The 16,194-nt window shown below is 48.7% G+C and overlaps 1 protein-coding gene across 3 annotated transcripts in view; it reads left to right on the top strand.

Annotated features, from left to right (window-relative positions):
- Positions 1–16,194, top strand: part of DSCAM (DS cell adhesion molecule) — a 487,286-nt gene that overhangs the window by 347,011 nt on the left and 124,081 nt on the right. For 2 of the 3 annotated variants that reach the window (XM_074534053.1, XM_074534061.1), the window contains exons 12-14: positions 1,567–1,763; positions 4,275–4,371; positions 5,712–5,840. In XM_074534053.1, the coding sequence (XP_074390154.1) occupies positions 1,567–1,763; positions 4,275–4,371; positions 5,712–5,840 (423 nt within the window). Of the gene's footprint in view, positions 1–1,566; positions 1,764–4,274; positions 4,372–5,711; positions 5,841–16,194 lie in introns of those variants that run through there. The other variant, XM_074534069.1, reaches the window with a different exon arrangement.

The raw sequence follows: 16,194 nt of genomic DNA, 5'->3' as shown, positions 1-16,194 counted from the left end.
TCATCACTAGTGCATGAGGAGCCTCCTGCCTCACACAAGATCTTTCTCAGAGTTCCTCCTGGAATTAGATCCCATTGGTAACTCAAACTCACGGCTCCACAGGCCCTGTTAATCTCCAGATCAGTTTGGTTTGGGAGGAAGCCTTTGAACAGAAAGGACTGCATCCTGACATATTGTCATCTGCAAGCATTAACAGCTCTGGCATGTGAAAAGGTCATGCCACCAAGCATTAACATTACGGGCTGGCAATTAAAGTAATTTATTTAAATAAGGGGTTTTATTCTGCTGTGTGGCAACAAACACAACCTATGCAAGGGGAAAGCCTGGGAAGGCCTCAAATCAGATCCTCTGCCAGTGTCATCTGATTAAACAGGACCCAGAGAGGCTCAGATGGAAGGAGTGAGTTGTTCTGATAAGAAGAAGCAACAACTCATGCATAAAAACAAGGGACCGGGGCTACTGCAGGAGGCAGCCCTGGAGGGCAAGAGCTCAGGGAGGGGGTTCACTGCTGATGCATCATATGCTCCAGAAGAGTGGACAGATTTATTCAGAAAGAACAGCCCTGGGTGCTGTCCAAGGCTCTCCAGCTTCTCCTGGACCTGAACTGAAAGATTTGTGTGTTTTGATTCTTTCTAGAGACAGAAATCCAGGTGCCATTCACTGGCGGACAAACCATGTGGGGAGGGAAGGACACCCAAGAGATCCTCCTGTTTCAAAGATGTTTTGGATTTGCAATAAAGCATCCCAAGGATTTTTTTTCTTCCTCTTTGGAAGGAAATTTTAATTCCAAAACATGAAAATACTTCAGGTTTAAGACTATTCTTGCTAAGAAGAGAGTACTTTTTTCAACATTAAAATTTAAGCCCTTTTTAAAAGAATGGTTAATAAAGTTGACAGGTATGTCCAAACTGTTCTGCAAAAACCTTCTGAGTACAATAAAAACTCGAATCTAGCTAGGTTTATTGTCAGTTTAATTATACTTTCAGTTCAGCACAGTTCAGCTACGCACTCAACACATCCATGGTCTGTAAGCTCCTTGGTGCAGAGCCTTTCTTTTAATTTTGTGCAGCTCCTGGCTTAATTGAGCCCTCATTTTGATAGATCATTACTGTCACACACACTGGTAAAACATATAACAGTCAGCAAGTAGAACAGCAGCTCATCAGAAGGAAGCAGACATTTTTATCAGTTCTTTATTGTCCACATATCTGAACACTTATTAGTTAAAGTCCCTTTATGTGCTGTGAATATTGAATATTGAATTATGTTGAATACTGAATGTTGAATTAAGTTGCCCTGTGAGCAGCAAAACAAATGAAGACAGGCTTCCTTTGGGATTCACACCCTCTATTGTCCACTTCCAACTCCTTTCTGCTAAGTTCTCTTTGAGGCCCATCAGTTCTCTTAACACAGGAATGAAAATAAAATACTTTTTTACATTTACTTCGACCTGGTTAAATATGGACAAACGCGGTGAGACACAGATTGAAAAGCCAACCTTGTATCATCAAACCCTTCAGCTCACTGAGGAACAACCTTGCTTTGTTTTGTTCTGTCTGTTTCTAGTTCCAGCTATGATAACCTCCTACCCAAACACCACCCTGGCAACTCAAGGCCAGAAGAAGGAGATGAGCTGCACGGCTCACGGAGAGAAACCCATCATAGTGCGCTGGGAGAAGGAAGACCGGATCATTAACCCCGAAATGTCCCGGTACCTGGTTTCCACCAAGGAAGTTGGGGATGAAGTGATTTCCACCCTGCAGGTAAGAAAACAAACTGGCCCCCAAATCATACAGATATGCCAAGGTGTGCTTGGTTTGGTTTTGACTTAGGTGCAGGGCCAGAGTGACAACACCAGAGCCCCAGCACTCATTCCCTGCATGGTGGGGCAGCCAGAGGAGAGAGAGGAAACTTCTGCAATCCATCCCTAATGAAAAATTCCCTCTTCCCACACTCCAGAGGCAGCAAGAGAGTGAGCCAAGCACAACTCTCCATCCTTCCTGTCTCAGGAGCAGCATGGCTCATGTCTTAGTGTGTCCTTCCCTGAATCAGTTTGACCAAACTGCTGATAAACTTTGGCAAATACCAAGTTCTGATGTATGTCACACTTACCCTCACCAAAATCACTAAACTGCTTTGAGAAAAAGCAGTTTTAGATGCTGCCTTTTTAAAGTGCTCTTCTCCCTTCCTTTAACTTGGTGGGGCTTGTGAGACCACTTTATAAAGTCAGGATTCAAAGTAGCGTTTTACATGTGCTTCATGAAATCTAAAAGAATCTTTCTTCTTTTTTCTCACTCCAAAATATTCATTATCCATTTTCAATTACATTTTAAAAGTTTATTTATCAGGCCCAAGGAACTAATTCTCTATCTGTCTGGTTATTGTCTAAATTTTAGTGCAACTCTTGTGAAAGATTTCTTTCTTTAGCAGCCAAAACCTGTGTTGGATGATATTCAATAAAATTCTGGATTTGCTCTGTGTGATAAACCTTTGTCATTGATTTATATGAGTAAGAATAAATTCTATGTGTGACTTTGTTCCTATTAGCATTTTTGTGATACAAATAATATTTAGTTATAGGTTTGACCCCTAGGCCTCTCTGCCATCATTCTTGTTGATTTTAATAAGATAACCCCTACACAGACAACTATATTTCGATTTGGAAGGCTGGAGTCCTGCTTGGAGAGTTTTCTGAAGCAGTTGTGTACAGCAATGGTGCTCTACATCCATGGGTCTTACATATAAAACCTTTCACTTCTGAGAGATAAAATATCCCAAAAAAGCAGAAAATGGCAGATCAAGGCTGTCTCTGAAGCTTTGAGCTCAGTGCTTTTGCATGATGATGTAATCTTTAGCTGTGTACTCAGCTTTTATTATTTCTGCAGGACCCCTGCCTCAGCGAGCCAGGACTTGGATTTTCACTGGGGCTGAATTAGGGTTGAGTAATGAACAGCACTGTGTGGTGCAAAGCTGATCTTTGAGACCAGACTTTTCACAGATGGCCAATAATTGTGTGTTCTTTGTTTTCTGGGCACTTGCCCTGAGCCCTTGGGGTCTGATTTGCAGAAGCACCAAGCCCTCCTGGCTGCAGCTGAACTCAGTGGAAGCCACATGAAAGGCCATTTATTGCTCAGGACTCTGAGGGAGGGGGAGGAAGGCCCTACATGTCTCAAATTGGGCTCTGGAAATTTTTGTTTTTCAGCTCAGCCACACGTGCAAGTGAACACAGCTTGACACGCTGCCACATTTCAGATGATAACTCTCCAATTTCCTTGCAGCAAGTGCGAAATTAATTCATTTATCTTAACCAGTGGTGACTGGGAGTTGTGCTCACATCACCTGGGTTTTGCTGAGGAATAAAGAGCACGTGGAGTTTCCATGGCTCACCTAATATGTGGCAACTTGTCAAGCAGCCACAAATGTTATCATACATCTGCGTCCTTAATTCCCTACATAAAATGGTGGCAATGCTCTTCATGGTGTAAGGGCTGATGAAAATAAATTCACTCCTGTTTCTGCAATGGGTAAATTCAGAGGAAAATGCTGTGAGAAAATGAATGTCTGTTTTCAGGGCACAGTTTGAACAGGGCACAGTAAATAAATTGTGGAGCAGCACACTGAACAATGAGAAGGAAATAGTATTTCAAATATCTGCTAGTTTAAAAAAAAATCTTTCTTTCTTGTACCTTGAATGAAGCAGTGGTCCTGTAGAAAAATATCATTATGATCATATTTGTAAATATTATATATAAATTTCCTTGCGGTTAAATAACAAATTGAAAAGACCACACAAAACTTTATTATGAGGCACCATGCTAAACACTACAGGGTTCACCACCAGTGTTTGGACTTATTTCCCCCACACAGACTTCAGCCACTTGAGTTATTTTCAGAAATAGCCAGAAAAATTTGGAGGCAGCAGGAGGCACCATTTTGTATGGCAAATTTCAGCCAACAGTTAAATGCTTGGCAAAGTTGTGAGGATCTGGAAACAAGGCTCCTAAGGAGAAGCTACAGGAATAGGAGGAGCTCCAGCTCCTGACTACACGTGTTGAGCTGGTAGCCTGTGTCCTCAGCCCAGGTGCTGCTGGCTTTGATAATCTCAGCATTTTGGAAGCTTTCCTATGCAATTGTATGTGTGTAACCTGCCATATCTATTTATTGCTGTCAGGGAGAACAATCTGAGTGATTTTTCTTGTGCCTCACAGACAAGCTGTTGGTTTATTTTCTCTGTGTGCTGTTCAATCCATCACCTCTTTTCCAACCTCCTATAGATTCTGCCAACTGTGCGTGAAGATTCTGGCTTCTTTTCCTGCCACGCCATCAATTCTTACGGGGAGGATCGTGGAATAATTCAGCTCACTGTGCAAGGTAGGGAGAGGACAACACAAGGGAAAAACCCCGCAGCTATTGTAGGACAGGAAGTGTAGGAATCTGCTGGGGGCAGGGAGGTTCTGATTCTTAATTAAATGTGTTCCTCATTGTCAAAGTGAGGAGCTGCATTGAGGTTCTCAGTCTTTCATTTTCCAGCATCACAGCTTATATCAAAATAAAAGATAATCTTGAGTGCTTCTAGATCTATACAAATTAATTAGATTTTTTTTTCTTAAATACGGTAGTTGACAATTGCCAAAGATACTTAAAACTAATATCTTCAGTAAGGACCGCAGATATGGAGTATGGAAGGAGAGCAGGTTGCATTTGATTTTAAAGAACAAATGTGCTTCAAGCCCAGGTCTGAAATAAAGCAAAAGTGATCTCACTTCATCTCTAGAGAAATGTTAAACCTGCTGTGGAACTTAAAGAAAAATATTTCAAGTTTAATCAATCAAAATAAATGGTGAGCAGTTTGCACAATCCAAATTCTAGGAATTTATCTTGCCTGGGGCTGGGGTTCCCCTCCCACAGGGCAGAAACAGCAAGTCCTGGAGAGGTGACAATATTTGAAATGCAGGGCACAGGCAGGACTCAGCCACTGGCCACTGCTCGTTCCCAAGTGGTGCTGTGCCTCTCTGAGCCTGCTCACAAATTCCTACAACTTGCAGATTTCTCTCTCCCTGCCCTTGATTCCAAGTAGCAGCAGATTCCAGAGGATGCCTTAGGCAGCCCTGTTGAAAAATTCAGGTGGAGTTTGGGGACAGGTTCCCAGTTCCACCACTGCTCATCTAAGCTTCCAAGACAATTTAAAGGGACATTAGAATGGGTCTTGGTGCTGGATACTTACAATACTAACTTTAGAGGCAGAAAGAACTTTCAGAGTGATTTAATCAAATTATTCTGTTATTGAAGTAAGACTTTTAAACGCACTCAAAGAGAAAGAAATTTTACTCTCTCTCTCCACCAAATTTAGCATTTTTGCGCTTAGTACTCATATTTCTACAATCACTTTTTGAGTAAAATCACTGATAGTAGTATCAGGAAAATGTGGTGTTCAAGGTAAAATATCTTTCCTGGGATGAAAGTCCAAGCTGGAGTGATTTTAAGGAAATGCAATCAATAAGGTTAAAGAGGAGCCAGTATTCAAGATTACATCAGTGACTCTGAATTGAAAAATGCTGATATTTCCAGCGGGTGATTAACAGGATCAGGGTCCCTATGAGTGCCCACAGAAATGCCAGGAAGGCTGAGGCAGTGCCACGATGGTTGCTGCGCCCCTGCTAAGAGGAAGGGCTGTGTTCTGAGCAGAGCTGTGTGTGTTTGTGTTTGCCCAGAGCCCCCCGACCCCCCTGAGATAGAGATCCGCGAGGTGAGAGCTCGGAGCATCGCGCTCAGGTGGACCATGGGCTTCGACGGCAACAGCCCCATCACCGGCTACGACATCGAGTGCAAGAACAAGTCAGGTAGGGAGCAACCTCAGTCATCCCCCTGCTGCTCATTCCCCACCAAGTCTGTGCTGCAAAAGGTAATTCATAAATTGAAACTGCCTGATGGAGTTTTTTATTGTGGTTTGTTTAATCTTCCATGGGAAGATTTATCTTCTTTTGTCATCCTTTTTGTTTGTTTTCGTGGTAAAGACAGTAAATTTAGCAATTGCTGCTTTTCCCTTTTACCACTTCATGCTATATTTACTGAGGCAAAAATTTTGTGATGTTTTCATTAGTAGAAAAAACATTTTCAAGAGTGTTGAATCATCAGTCATCATTTTTGCCCTGGTTTTGTAAATGAAATCAATAATGTACAGGAGAGATGATAATGTACCTGAAAGATGACGAGTGGAAATTCTCCACTGAGGCTGAAGTCAGGAATTGCAGGTTTGGAGATGTGCATTGGGCAAGGATGCCTTCAAGGGATATGCACACCTAAAAGTTTCTGGGGTCTCTTTTATTTTTGATTGTTTTTCTATCTTTCCAACCACCCACCTGCTCCAGAAAAGCTTTTGAAAGTCATTCTTGCCTGATTGACTTCTTTTTCACACTAAAACATCTCTTTATTTCTCAAATACAAGAATACATATTTAAGAATAGTGTAACTCAGCACAACCCCATTTGGGATGACTAAGGTGCTTCCATTCTGTTGACACACTGACAAGAATGGATTTCAGAGGTCTAAAAAAATCCTTGCTAGATTTAGTTTGATGTTTTCAAGTGATAATGCAGAATGCAGGCAAAGAGTAAGTGGGAGTCACCATGAACTTGCGTTGAAAAATGATTTCTCTCTAATATGGAATGATAAATCAAGAGCAAGACAGCAAAAGAAGCATCATCAGGTTGCATGGAAATATCAGGACTCAATATATTGATAAAGGTTAAAAAAAAAAAGAAAAAGGAAAAGAAGTGGGCAGCAGAATTGGTGTCAAAGAAAATATTTGTCTGTATCTGAAGACAAATCCTGGAGGTCATGTCCTAATAAGAGCAGATTATCTTCTTCTTACTGCAAACAACAAAAATGTCAGTTTTTAAAGACTGAGGATGAATGTTTGGAGAAACTCAGATCAGCTTTTTGAGAATTCTTGCATACGAATTTTGTCATTAACTGAATCACTGAGAAGATGAAATATTAAAGATGATTAATGGAGAACTTGAATGGGGTAGCTGGGGCAATTTAGAACAAAGAGGAATAATTAAGAAAACTTCTCAGGTTCCAGGCATTAAAGGGGCAGAACAAAATTTAGGTTATATATTCAAGGAACACTCTGCCAAGACCATAGTGAAGCTGTAAACTGCACAACTGTATTTTGTGAGAATTTTCCACCTCTGCTGCCTTTTCTGAGGACTCAGGAACGAATTTAGATCAGATGCACCATCGAGGCTTCTCAAGCAGGAAAACTTTTCTGTTTCAGAGAATGTGCAGGCGACCACAAAGAATGCAAGGGCTGTATTTAGGAGCCCTCACATATCCATTAAAATCATATAAATTAGTGGAAAAGACCATTAAGATTATCAAGTCCAAAGATATCTCAGCACTGCTGACGTCTACACCATCAGACACAAAAGGTACACTAATTACCTCAATGGAATTAGTTACTCCATGAAAGGACCATGGAGTTGCCTGTCCTGTAGGGTCCATTTGCCATCCCATAGCACTACGAATACCAGGAACTTGGAGTTTCAGGATGTTTTGGTACTTTGAGATATCCCCTGTCTGTACAGACATGTACCTGTGGCAGGCACTCAAACCTGGCCCTTCATGGAAACCAATCCTGTGCAGTCTCCAGAGATTTTCGTCGGAGCTGCGCAAAGAGCTCTGGAGAGAGGAAAAGGGATGTTGGTCTTCATTTGTGCCTATTTCACCATCCTTTAAAATTTTTTAGGTCATTGGGGCAGTCTTAGGGACAAACTTTGAACAGTTCTGTTTAATTGCGCTTTATTGTGTTCTGGTGTGAGGGGGCCACACCCGGGTCCCCGATGCTTTCGCAGAGTTGGGGGTTCCCAAAATCTTGGCCGGGATCCGCGGCGGTTCCAGCCGGGCGCGGGGCTGGTGCGGTACCAGCGATGGCCACCGGGTGGCAGCGCCACAACACCGGAAAGCAGCACGTGTGTGAGAAGGGAATGAGAAACTGGAGTCCTTCCAGCGCTCTCCTCACGCCCCAGCTGGGACAAAGCCAGCGGGAGCCGAGCTCACCGGCAGCTGCAGCAGCCGGGCCCCGGCCTTGTGGCAGCGCAGGAGGCTCTCGTGCTGCCGCTTCTCCAGCCCGGCCGGGTGCCTGTGCATGGCCCCGGCCTTGCGCGCTGCCCCTGCCCCGCTCGGCTTCCCGTGCCCAGCAAAGGTGCCCAGGCCGCGCTCGGTGCCCCCGGCTGTCGCTGCTGAGGGCAGGGCCGAGCCCCGGTGCCTGGCACAGCCCTAAGGGACACCCCTGCTGCCCGGGCTCCCGCGGCTCCTGGAGCCGCTGCCCACGAGAGCCCGGCCCGTCCGTGCGGCCAATCCCTGGTGCCCTGGGCAGCGCAGGCGGCAAAGCCAGGGCTCCGCACTGTGGGGCTGGGGCTGTCCTGGGGCAGCGTGGCCAAAGCCTCTCAGGGCTCTGGGCACAGCAGGGGCCAAAGGCCACAAGTGCGGGGCTGCTCCCAGCCACTTCCTGGCTGCCCCACTGATGTTGGGCTGCCCCGGGTGGCCCCTTGTGACACAGGGACACGGTGTCGGGGCCCTTTGTGATGTGGGACGTGGTGGTGGCCAGAGAGCCTTGTGACATCAGGGAGCCCCGCCCTGGCTGAGGGTGTCTAAGGGGCGCAGAGCCCTGCGGTGCCCAGACGCAGGAGAGCCGCTCTCTGTGCAGGAAGCAGCTCCCTGTGTCTGTCTGCGCTGGACGCCAATAGCAATAGAGGCTGATAGCGACAGACAAGGACGAGGCCGATAGCAAAAGATAACAACGAGGAAAAAGCCAACTCCAGCTCCCGATCGCCAGTCCCTTGCCCAGCTGGCTGAAAGCCCCCAGCGGGCAGTGGTTGGGGGCAGTGGTCAGGTCAGTCCTGCCACTGTCACAGACTGAGGAGGAGGAGAGGACCTTTGCCGACATGGAACGCAAGTTTTCCTGGTGGCAAGGTGACAGTGACGAGGAGCTTTCCCGGCAGGGGAAGGTGACAGTGAGAGAGAGGGCCCGACGGCAAGTACTGACAGTTGATGAAATTTGTCGTCGGGGAGTCAGGAGAAGCCGAGAGCTGTACCAATGCCAGGTATGTGTGCAAGTTCCAGAGGTTTCCCAAAGAGCAGTGAGACACATTAAGAGCTCTATGAATGGAGAGAAACTGTCACAGTCCAGGAGCTGTACCAGTGGGAAGAAGATGGTGAGATATACCAAGAGATGTCCAAGTGGGAAGAACGTGTCACAGCCCAAGAGATATCCCAATGGGAAATAGATGGGAGTGAGCAGCAGGAGTTGGGGTGGGAAGAAGATGAGAGATCCCATGAGCTGTGCTTACAGAGAGATGTGTCTCAGAGGATTCCCAATGGGATGAAATGTGAGAGCCAGATCAGAGGGAAGGTGAGAGGTACCAAGACCTCTCACTGTGTGATGTGCACTCCCACATCTCTCGATGGGAGAGTGTCCCAGAGCTTTACCAGAGGAAAGGTAAGAGGTATGAAGAACTCTCACCATGGGAACAAGATGTGTGCTCCCACATGTCCCAATGGAAAGACAGCAGAGAATCAGAATTGTACTAAGTGACAGAGAGCAGTGACAAGGAGCTGTCACAAGGACTAGATGCCACAGCCCAAGAGCAGTGCCAGTGGCCAGCTGTTAGTGACCAAAAGCTGTCCCAATAGGAGGAGCATGTGAGCAGTCAGGAAGTGTGCCAATGGAGAAAGGACATCAGCTCCAAGATCTGGGACAGAGCCTTGCAACCACTGTGTGAGGAGGAGCCCCAGCCCTATTGCCAGGTAGGATCCAGCTCTCCCAGCCCTGAGGGCACAGCGGTGGCAGCAGAGGCAGCGCCTGCCCTGACCAGCGCCTCTCCTGCCCCACAGAGTGCCACAGAGGCTGAGCTGGCAGCTGCTGCCCTGGCCAGAGTTGAGAAGAAGGAAGAACCGCCCAAGACTCTCGCTCTGGAGGAGGTAAAGGCAGCAGCTCCTCTCTTCAGGGAGGAACTGCAATCACCAGGGACACAGAGCTCATCCAGTGTCCCCTCCAACACCCGGACCAGTAGCCAGGCTTCACTATGCCAGGATCAGAACATCACTGAGGAGATCCTGATCCAGGAACTGACGAACATCTACGAACTGATGGAGAAGCTGGAGGGAGAGTATGCCCTCCAACAACAGATGGGTGTAGAAGAAACCCAGCCCAGTTCTCCCAGCCCCATTTGCATGGAGGTGGCTGCAGAGGCAATGCCTGCCCTGCCCCGTGCCCCTCCTGCCCCAGGCAGTCCTACAGTGTCCAAGGCAAAAGCTGCTGCCCCAGCTGGATTTGAGGAGAAGGAAGAGCTGCCCAAGCTTCTCACTCCTGAGGAGGTAAAGGGAGCAGCTCCATCTTTCTTCAGTGAGGAACTGCAATCACCACGGACCCAGAGCTCATCCAGTGTCCCCTCTGACACTCGGACCAGTAGCCAGGCTTCACTGTGCCAGGATGAGATCACCAAGGAGATCCTGATCCAGGAACTGACAAACATCTATGAATTGATGGAGAAGCTGGAGGAGGAGTATGCCTTTCAACAACAGATGGATGTAGAAGAAACCCAGCTCAGCTCTCCCAGCCCCGAGGGCACACCAGTGGCAGCAGAGGCAGTGCCTGCCCTGCCCAGCGCCTCTCCTGCCCCACAGAGCCCCATGGCGGCCAAGCCAGCAGCTGCTGCCCCAGATGGAGCTGATGAGAGGGAAGATCTGCCCAAGCCTCTCACTCCTGGTCGCCAGGTAGGACCCAGCTCTCTCAGCCCTGAGGGCACACCGGTGGCAGCAGAGGCAGTGCCTGCCCTGCCCAGCGCCTCTCCTGCCCCACAGAGCCCCATGGCGGCCGAGCCAGCAGCTGCTGCCCCAGATGGAGCTGATGAGAGGGAAGATCTGCCCAAGCCTCTCACTCCTGGTCGCCAGGTAGGACCCAGCTCTCTCAGCCCTGAGGGCACACCGGTGGCAGCAGAGGCAGTGCCTGCCCTGCCCAGCGCCTCTCCTGCCCCACAGAGTCCCATGGAGGCTGAGCCAGCAGCTGCTGACCCAGATGGAGCTGATGAGAAGGAAGATCTGCCCCAGCCTGTCATTCCTGATGAGGTAAAGGCAGCAGCTCCTTCTCTCTTCAGTGAGGAGCTGTCATCACCAGGGACACAGACCCCACCCAGTGTCCCCTCTGACACCTGGAGCAGCAGCCAGGCTTCACTATACCAGAATCAGAACATCACTGAGGTGATCCTGATCCAGGGACTGATGGTGTTCTTCGTACTGCAGCAGAACCTGGAGGGAGAGTATGCCCTACAAGAACAGATGGCTGTAGAAGAAACCCAGCCCAGCTCTCCCAGCCCTGTGGGCACAGCAGTGGCAGCAGAGGCAGTGCCTGCCCTGCCCAGTGCCTCTCCTGCCCCACCGAGTCCCACGGACCAGAACATCAACAGGGAGATCCTGAGCCAGGTGCTGCAGGAGATGCAGGCACTGAAGCAGCAGATGGCTGACCTTCAACAGAAGCTGGCTGTAAAAGAATCAGTAGCCACAGCCAAAAGCGAAGAGAGCGCAGTGCCTGTCCTGCAGAGCACCTCTCCTGCCCCACAGAGTGCCACGGACCAGGACATCAACAGGGAGATCCTGAGCCAGGTGCTGCAGGAGATCCAGGCACTGAAGCAGCAGCAGAAAGAAGTCTATGCCCTTCAACAGTGGTTGGCTGTAGAAGTAGAATCAGTAGTCACAGCCAAAAGGGAAGAGAGCTCAGTGCCTGCCCTGCGCAGCTCCCCCAGCCCCTGCCCCAGCCAGGAGGGCTCCCTGGGCCCCAGGGAGCAGCAGGAGGAGGCAGCCGTGGGGTCAGTGCAGGCAGAAGAGGAGAGGATGGATGACTGCGATGAGGAAATGAAATGGTGGGAATTCATGGATGAACTGGAGCCTTTCCTGGTGAGAGATCCAGAGCTGTCCCAGGTGTCTATCACAGGACACACAGGGAGGATTTCTTTGGGAGAGGGGATCCCAGAGCTTGCTCCTTGGGAGGCTTCTGTTGAGCGCCCAGAACAGGAGATGTGCAGCCAAGGGCCACTGCCTGCCCCACACAGCCCCTGGCCTGCCCAGCTGAGAGCCCAGGCCCCCAGCAGGCAGCAGCAGGAGGGGGCAGCAGCAGCAGCAGTGGGGGCAGTGCAAGAGAGCCAGGAGGGCACCTTGGCTGGGGAGGACAAAGAGTGGGAAGAGGACATCGAGCCAGAGCTTTCCCAGTGGGAGAACAAGGAAGAGGCAGAGGTGTCCTATGGAGAAATGAACAACTCCCAAAAAGTGTCCCATGGGGAAGAGTGCCCTGAGGAGCAGCTCTCCCAGGAAGAGCCTTCTGACTGGGAAGAGTACACAGAGGAAGATGTGTCCCAGGAGGAAGAGTGCCCTGAGGAGCACCTCTCCCAGGAAGAGCTCTGTGACTGGGAAGAGCGCACAGAGGAAGATGTGTCCCATGGGGAAGAGTGCCCTGAGGAGCAGCTCTCCCAGGAAGAGCCTTCTGACTGGGAAGAGTACACAGAGGAAGATGTGTCCCAGGAGGAAGAGTGCCCTGAGGAGCACCTCTCCCAGGAAGAGCTCTGTGACTGGGAAGAGCGCACAGAGGAAGATGTGTCCCATGGGGAAGAGTGCCCTGAGGAGCAGCTCTCCCAGGAAGAGCCTTCTGACTGGGAAGAGTACACAGAGGAAGATGTGTCCCAGGAGGAAGAGTGCCCTGAGGAGCACCTCTCCCAGGAAGAGCTCTGTGACTGGGAAGAGCGCACAGAGGAAGATGTGTCTCATGGGGAAGAGTGCCCTGAGGAGCAGCTCTCCCAGGAAGAGCCTTCTGACTGGGAAGAGTACACAGAGGAAGATGTGTCCCAGGAGGAAGAGTGCCCTGAGGAGCACCTCTCCCAGGAAGAGCTCTGTGACTGGGAAGAGCGCACAGAGGAAGATGTGTCCCATGGGGAAGAGTGCCCTGAGGAGCAGCTCTCCCAGGAAGAGCCTTCTGACTGGGAAGAGTACACAGAGGAAGATGTGTCCCAGGAGGAAGAGTGCCCTGAGGAGCACCTCTCCCAGGAAGAGCTCTGTGACTGGGAAGAGCGCACAGAGGAAGATGTGTCCCATGGGGAAGAGTGCCCTGAGCAGGAGCTGTGCCAGGAAGAGCCCTCTGACTGGAAAGAGCACACAGAGGAAGATGTGTCCCAGGTAGAAGACACAAGTCACCATGAGCACTCTGACTGGGACAAATACTTCACTGAGCAGGAACTGTCCCAGGGGGAAGTCAGTGGCTCCCAAAACCTCTCAGACTGGGAAGAGTATGCTGGGCAAGGGCTGCTGATTGGAGGAGATGTCAGCAGCTGGTCAGAACATTCTGACGGAAAAGAATCCATTGGCCAAGAGCCTGCCCAAAGGGAAGCCTGTATTGGCCAAGACGTGTCAAGAGGGAATGGCAGCACATCCTCAGGACACCCCAGTTCAGAAGATGACAGCTGTGAGGAGCTAATACAGGAGAACTGTGAAGACCAGAGTGACCCTGGCATCTGGACTACGCCCTCCTTCTTCCCAGAGCAGGAAGAGTGGGATGAGGTGAGCATCCTAGAGGTGCTCCCAGAAGAAAACAGAGAACAAAATCGGAGAGTTTCTGCGGCCGTGCCCCTCCCTCGTGAGGCCTGGGTTGAGGAGGAGGCACCGGAGCCGCACAGTCCAGGGCTGCTCCGTGCCTTGTTCACGCCCCTGAAACGCCAACCCCCTGTGGGACGCAAGGCTTCTCTTCCCTCCAGGAAGCCAGAGGCAGTGAGGGAGATCTGGGTGCCTGCCCCTCACGGCTCCCCCAGCCCCTGGCCTGCCTGGCTGAGAGCCCAGACCCACCACAGGCAGCCTGCTCCTCTCAGGAAACATCCCTCCCGCTTCACCCGGGCACTGCTGGGGCTGTTCCTCTGTCCCTGCATGAGGCCACAGCCAGGGGACTAAAAGAGACAAGGAAGAAGATTTATAAGAAGAAAAAGATGACATAAGATGAAGGAGATGAGGAAAAAACCACTGCTGTCTCTCTGGCATTGAGTTCCTCTCTACGGCAGATGTGAAAAACATTTAAAAGTTTTTCTGTTATTAATAGTAATACAAATTAGAGCAATAGGAAGTAGGACAATAGTAGGACAATAGTAGGAGTTAGGACAATAAAGGATAATAAAAAAACCAAAGAATTCTTAATGTTCTGATGCTTTCCTCAAAAAAAGCATGGGTCGCTAACAAAGGATTAACTCTTAAAAGCATATTCATATCTCTGCATGATTCAAAAATTCTTTTCAAACAAAGAGTGTTTTTCAAAAATTCTTCTCAAACAAAGCATGTTTTCTGGTTATTGTCAACCTCCCTCCTCATCTTGTAAATCATTCATCTTGGTCCCTCAAAGTCTGGTTCTTCCCGATAAGGAGGCAGTAATTCTTGGCTTGGGATTTTGGTGTCTTCTTGTTGTTATCTCTGTGCAAAGAATTTCTTTATTATCTTGAGCTAGTTAGAAAAGTATCCCTTGAGCTTGTTAGAAAAGTATCTTACATCAAATAGTTTTTATTTTAATATTATGTTGTAGCTTAAAACTACAACATAGCTTATTGGATTCACAGACAAACCCAACGTCTGGGAGAAATGATTCATCTGATACATTGATATCAGAAGGCAAATTAATTACTGTATTATACTATATTATTCAATAATATATTATACTGTATTACATTACATCTAAACTGAAACTGCACAAGCACTCAACTCCACTGAACAGAATCTTGTGAATGTCTTCTGACCGACAGTCTACACACACGCTTGGCCCTGATGAGCCAAGGAAACAAAACACCATCAGTTTGGGTAACAGTCTCCATATTGCATTCTACTTTGGCACAAACAATGGCACAGGAAATGAGAAGGATTGTTTCTTCTTTCTCTGAAGTTCCTTGCTGCAATTCTCAGACAATATCCTTGGGAAGTTGTGCCTTGCTTTTCTCTGTGCAGAGAAATGTGGCCACAAAGCTGTATTTAACACACTACTTAAAAAGATTAATGAAGCATAACTTTCTAACAAAACACATATAATATTCATTTTAATATTTGCGAAAAGCCAATCACATAATACACATTTTTCACAGCAGAGGGAGCAGCTGGGCTGGAGTCTCTGGCTGTGCTTTCTGTGCCCGCCTGAGCTCCTTGATGCTTGGGGCTGGAACGGGACGGCCTCGCTGCCGCCGGTGCCGCTGCTCTGGTGTGGGAGCAGCAGCTGTTGGGTTCAGCTGGAGGGGCTGAAAGATCACTGCTGCAGCTGCTCCAAGGCAGGCAAGGGAAAAGCTTTTGCATGGGCCAGCAAAGCCAAGCAAGCCAAGCAAAACTGTACCAGGCAGAGCCACCAGTGCCTGGGCAGTGAGGCTTGGAAAATGCCAACCCAAAGAGCCCAAAGCTCCCCCCTTCCCTGCCCCACACACACCCGGCCCCGGGTCTGGAAGGTACAGCAACCATTTCTGGGGCACAGAGCAGAGGCTCCTGGCACAGACTCTCAGCATAATCCACCCCAAGGCAAAGAAGACGAAGACAATGAAGACGATGACAAAGCAGATGAAAACCACAAAGATGAACACTAAGAAGACACAGAGGACAAGAATGATTTAAAAATACATATAACAAGAATAGTCATAAGAATGGCTGGATGGCCAGGCCCAAGGAGTGATGGTGAATGGAGTTGCATCCAACTTGGTGGCGATTCACCAGTGTTGTCCCTCAGGGGTCTGTACTGGGACCAGTTCTAGTTATTTTTATAGACGACATGGATGAGGGCATTGAGTCCTTCATTAGTGAATTTGCAGATGACACTAAGCTGGGAGCTTGTGTTGATCAATTGGAAGGAAGGGGGCCTCTGCAGAGAGATTTGGATCTGTTGGATGGATGGGCAGAGTCCAACAGCATGAAGTTTAATAGGTCTAAGTGCTGAGTTGTACGTTTTGGCCACAAAAATCCCCTACAACCTTACAAGCTGGGGACAGTGTGGCTGGACAGTGCTCATGTGGAAATGGACCTGGGGGTGCTGGTCGACAACCAGCTGAATATGAATGGGCCAGCAGTGTGCCTTGGTGGCCAGGAAGGCCCATGACGTCCTGGCCTGCATTGGGAATTGTGTGGCCAGCAGGAGCAGGG

The sequence above is a fragment of the Zonotrichia albicollis genome, chromosome 2 (genome assembly GCF_047830755.1).
Source record: "Zonotrichia albicollis isolate bZonAlb1 chromosome 2, bZonAlb1.hap1, whole genome shotgun sequence".
In the NCBI taxonomy this organism is placed as follows: domain Eukaryota; kingdom Metazoa; phylum Chordata; class Aves; order Passeriformes; family Passerellidae; genus Zonotrichia; species Zonotrichia albicollis.
This window is presented reverse-complemented; position numbering and strand designations above follow the sequence as displayed.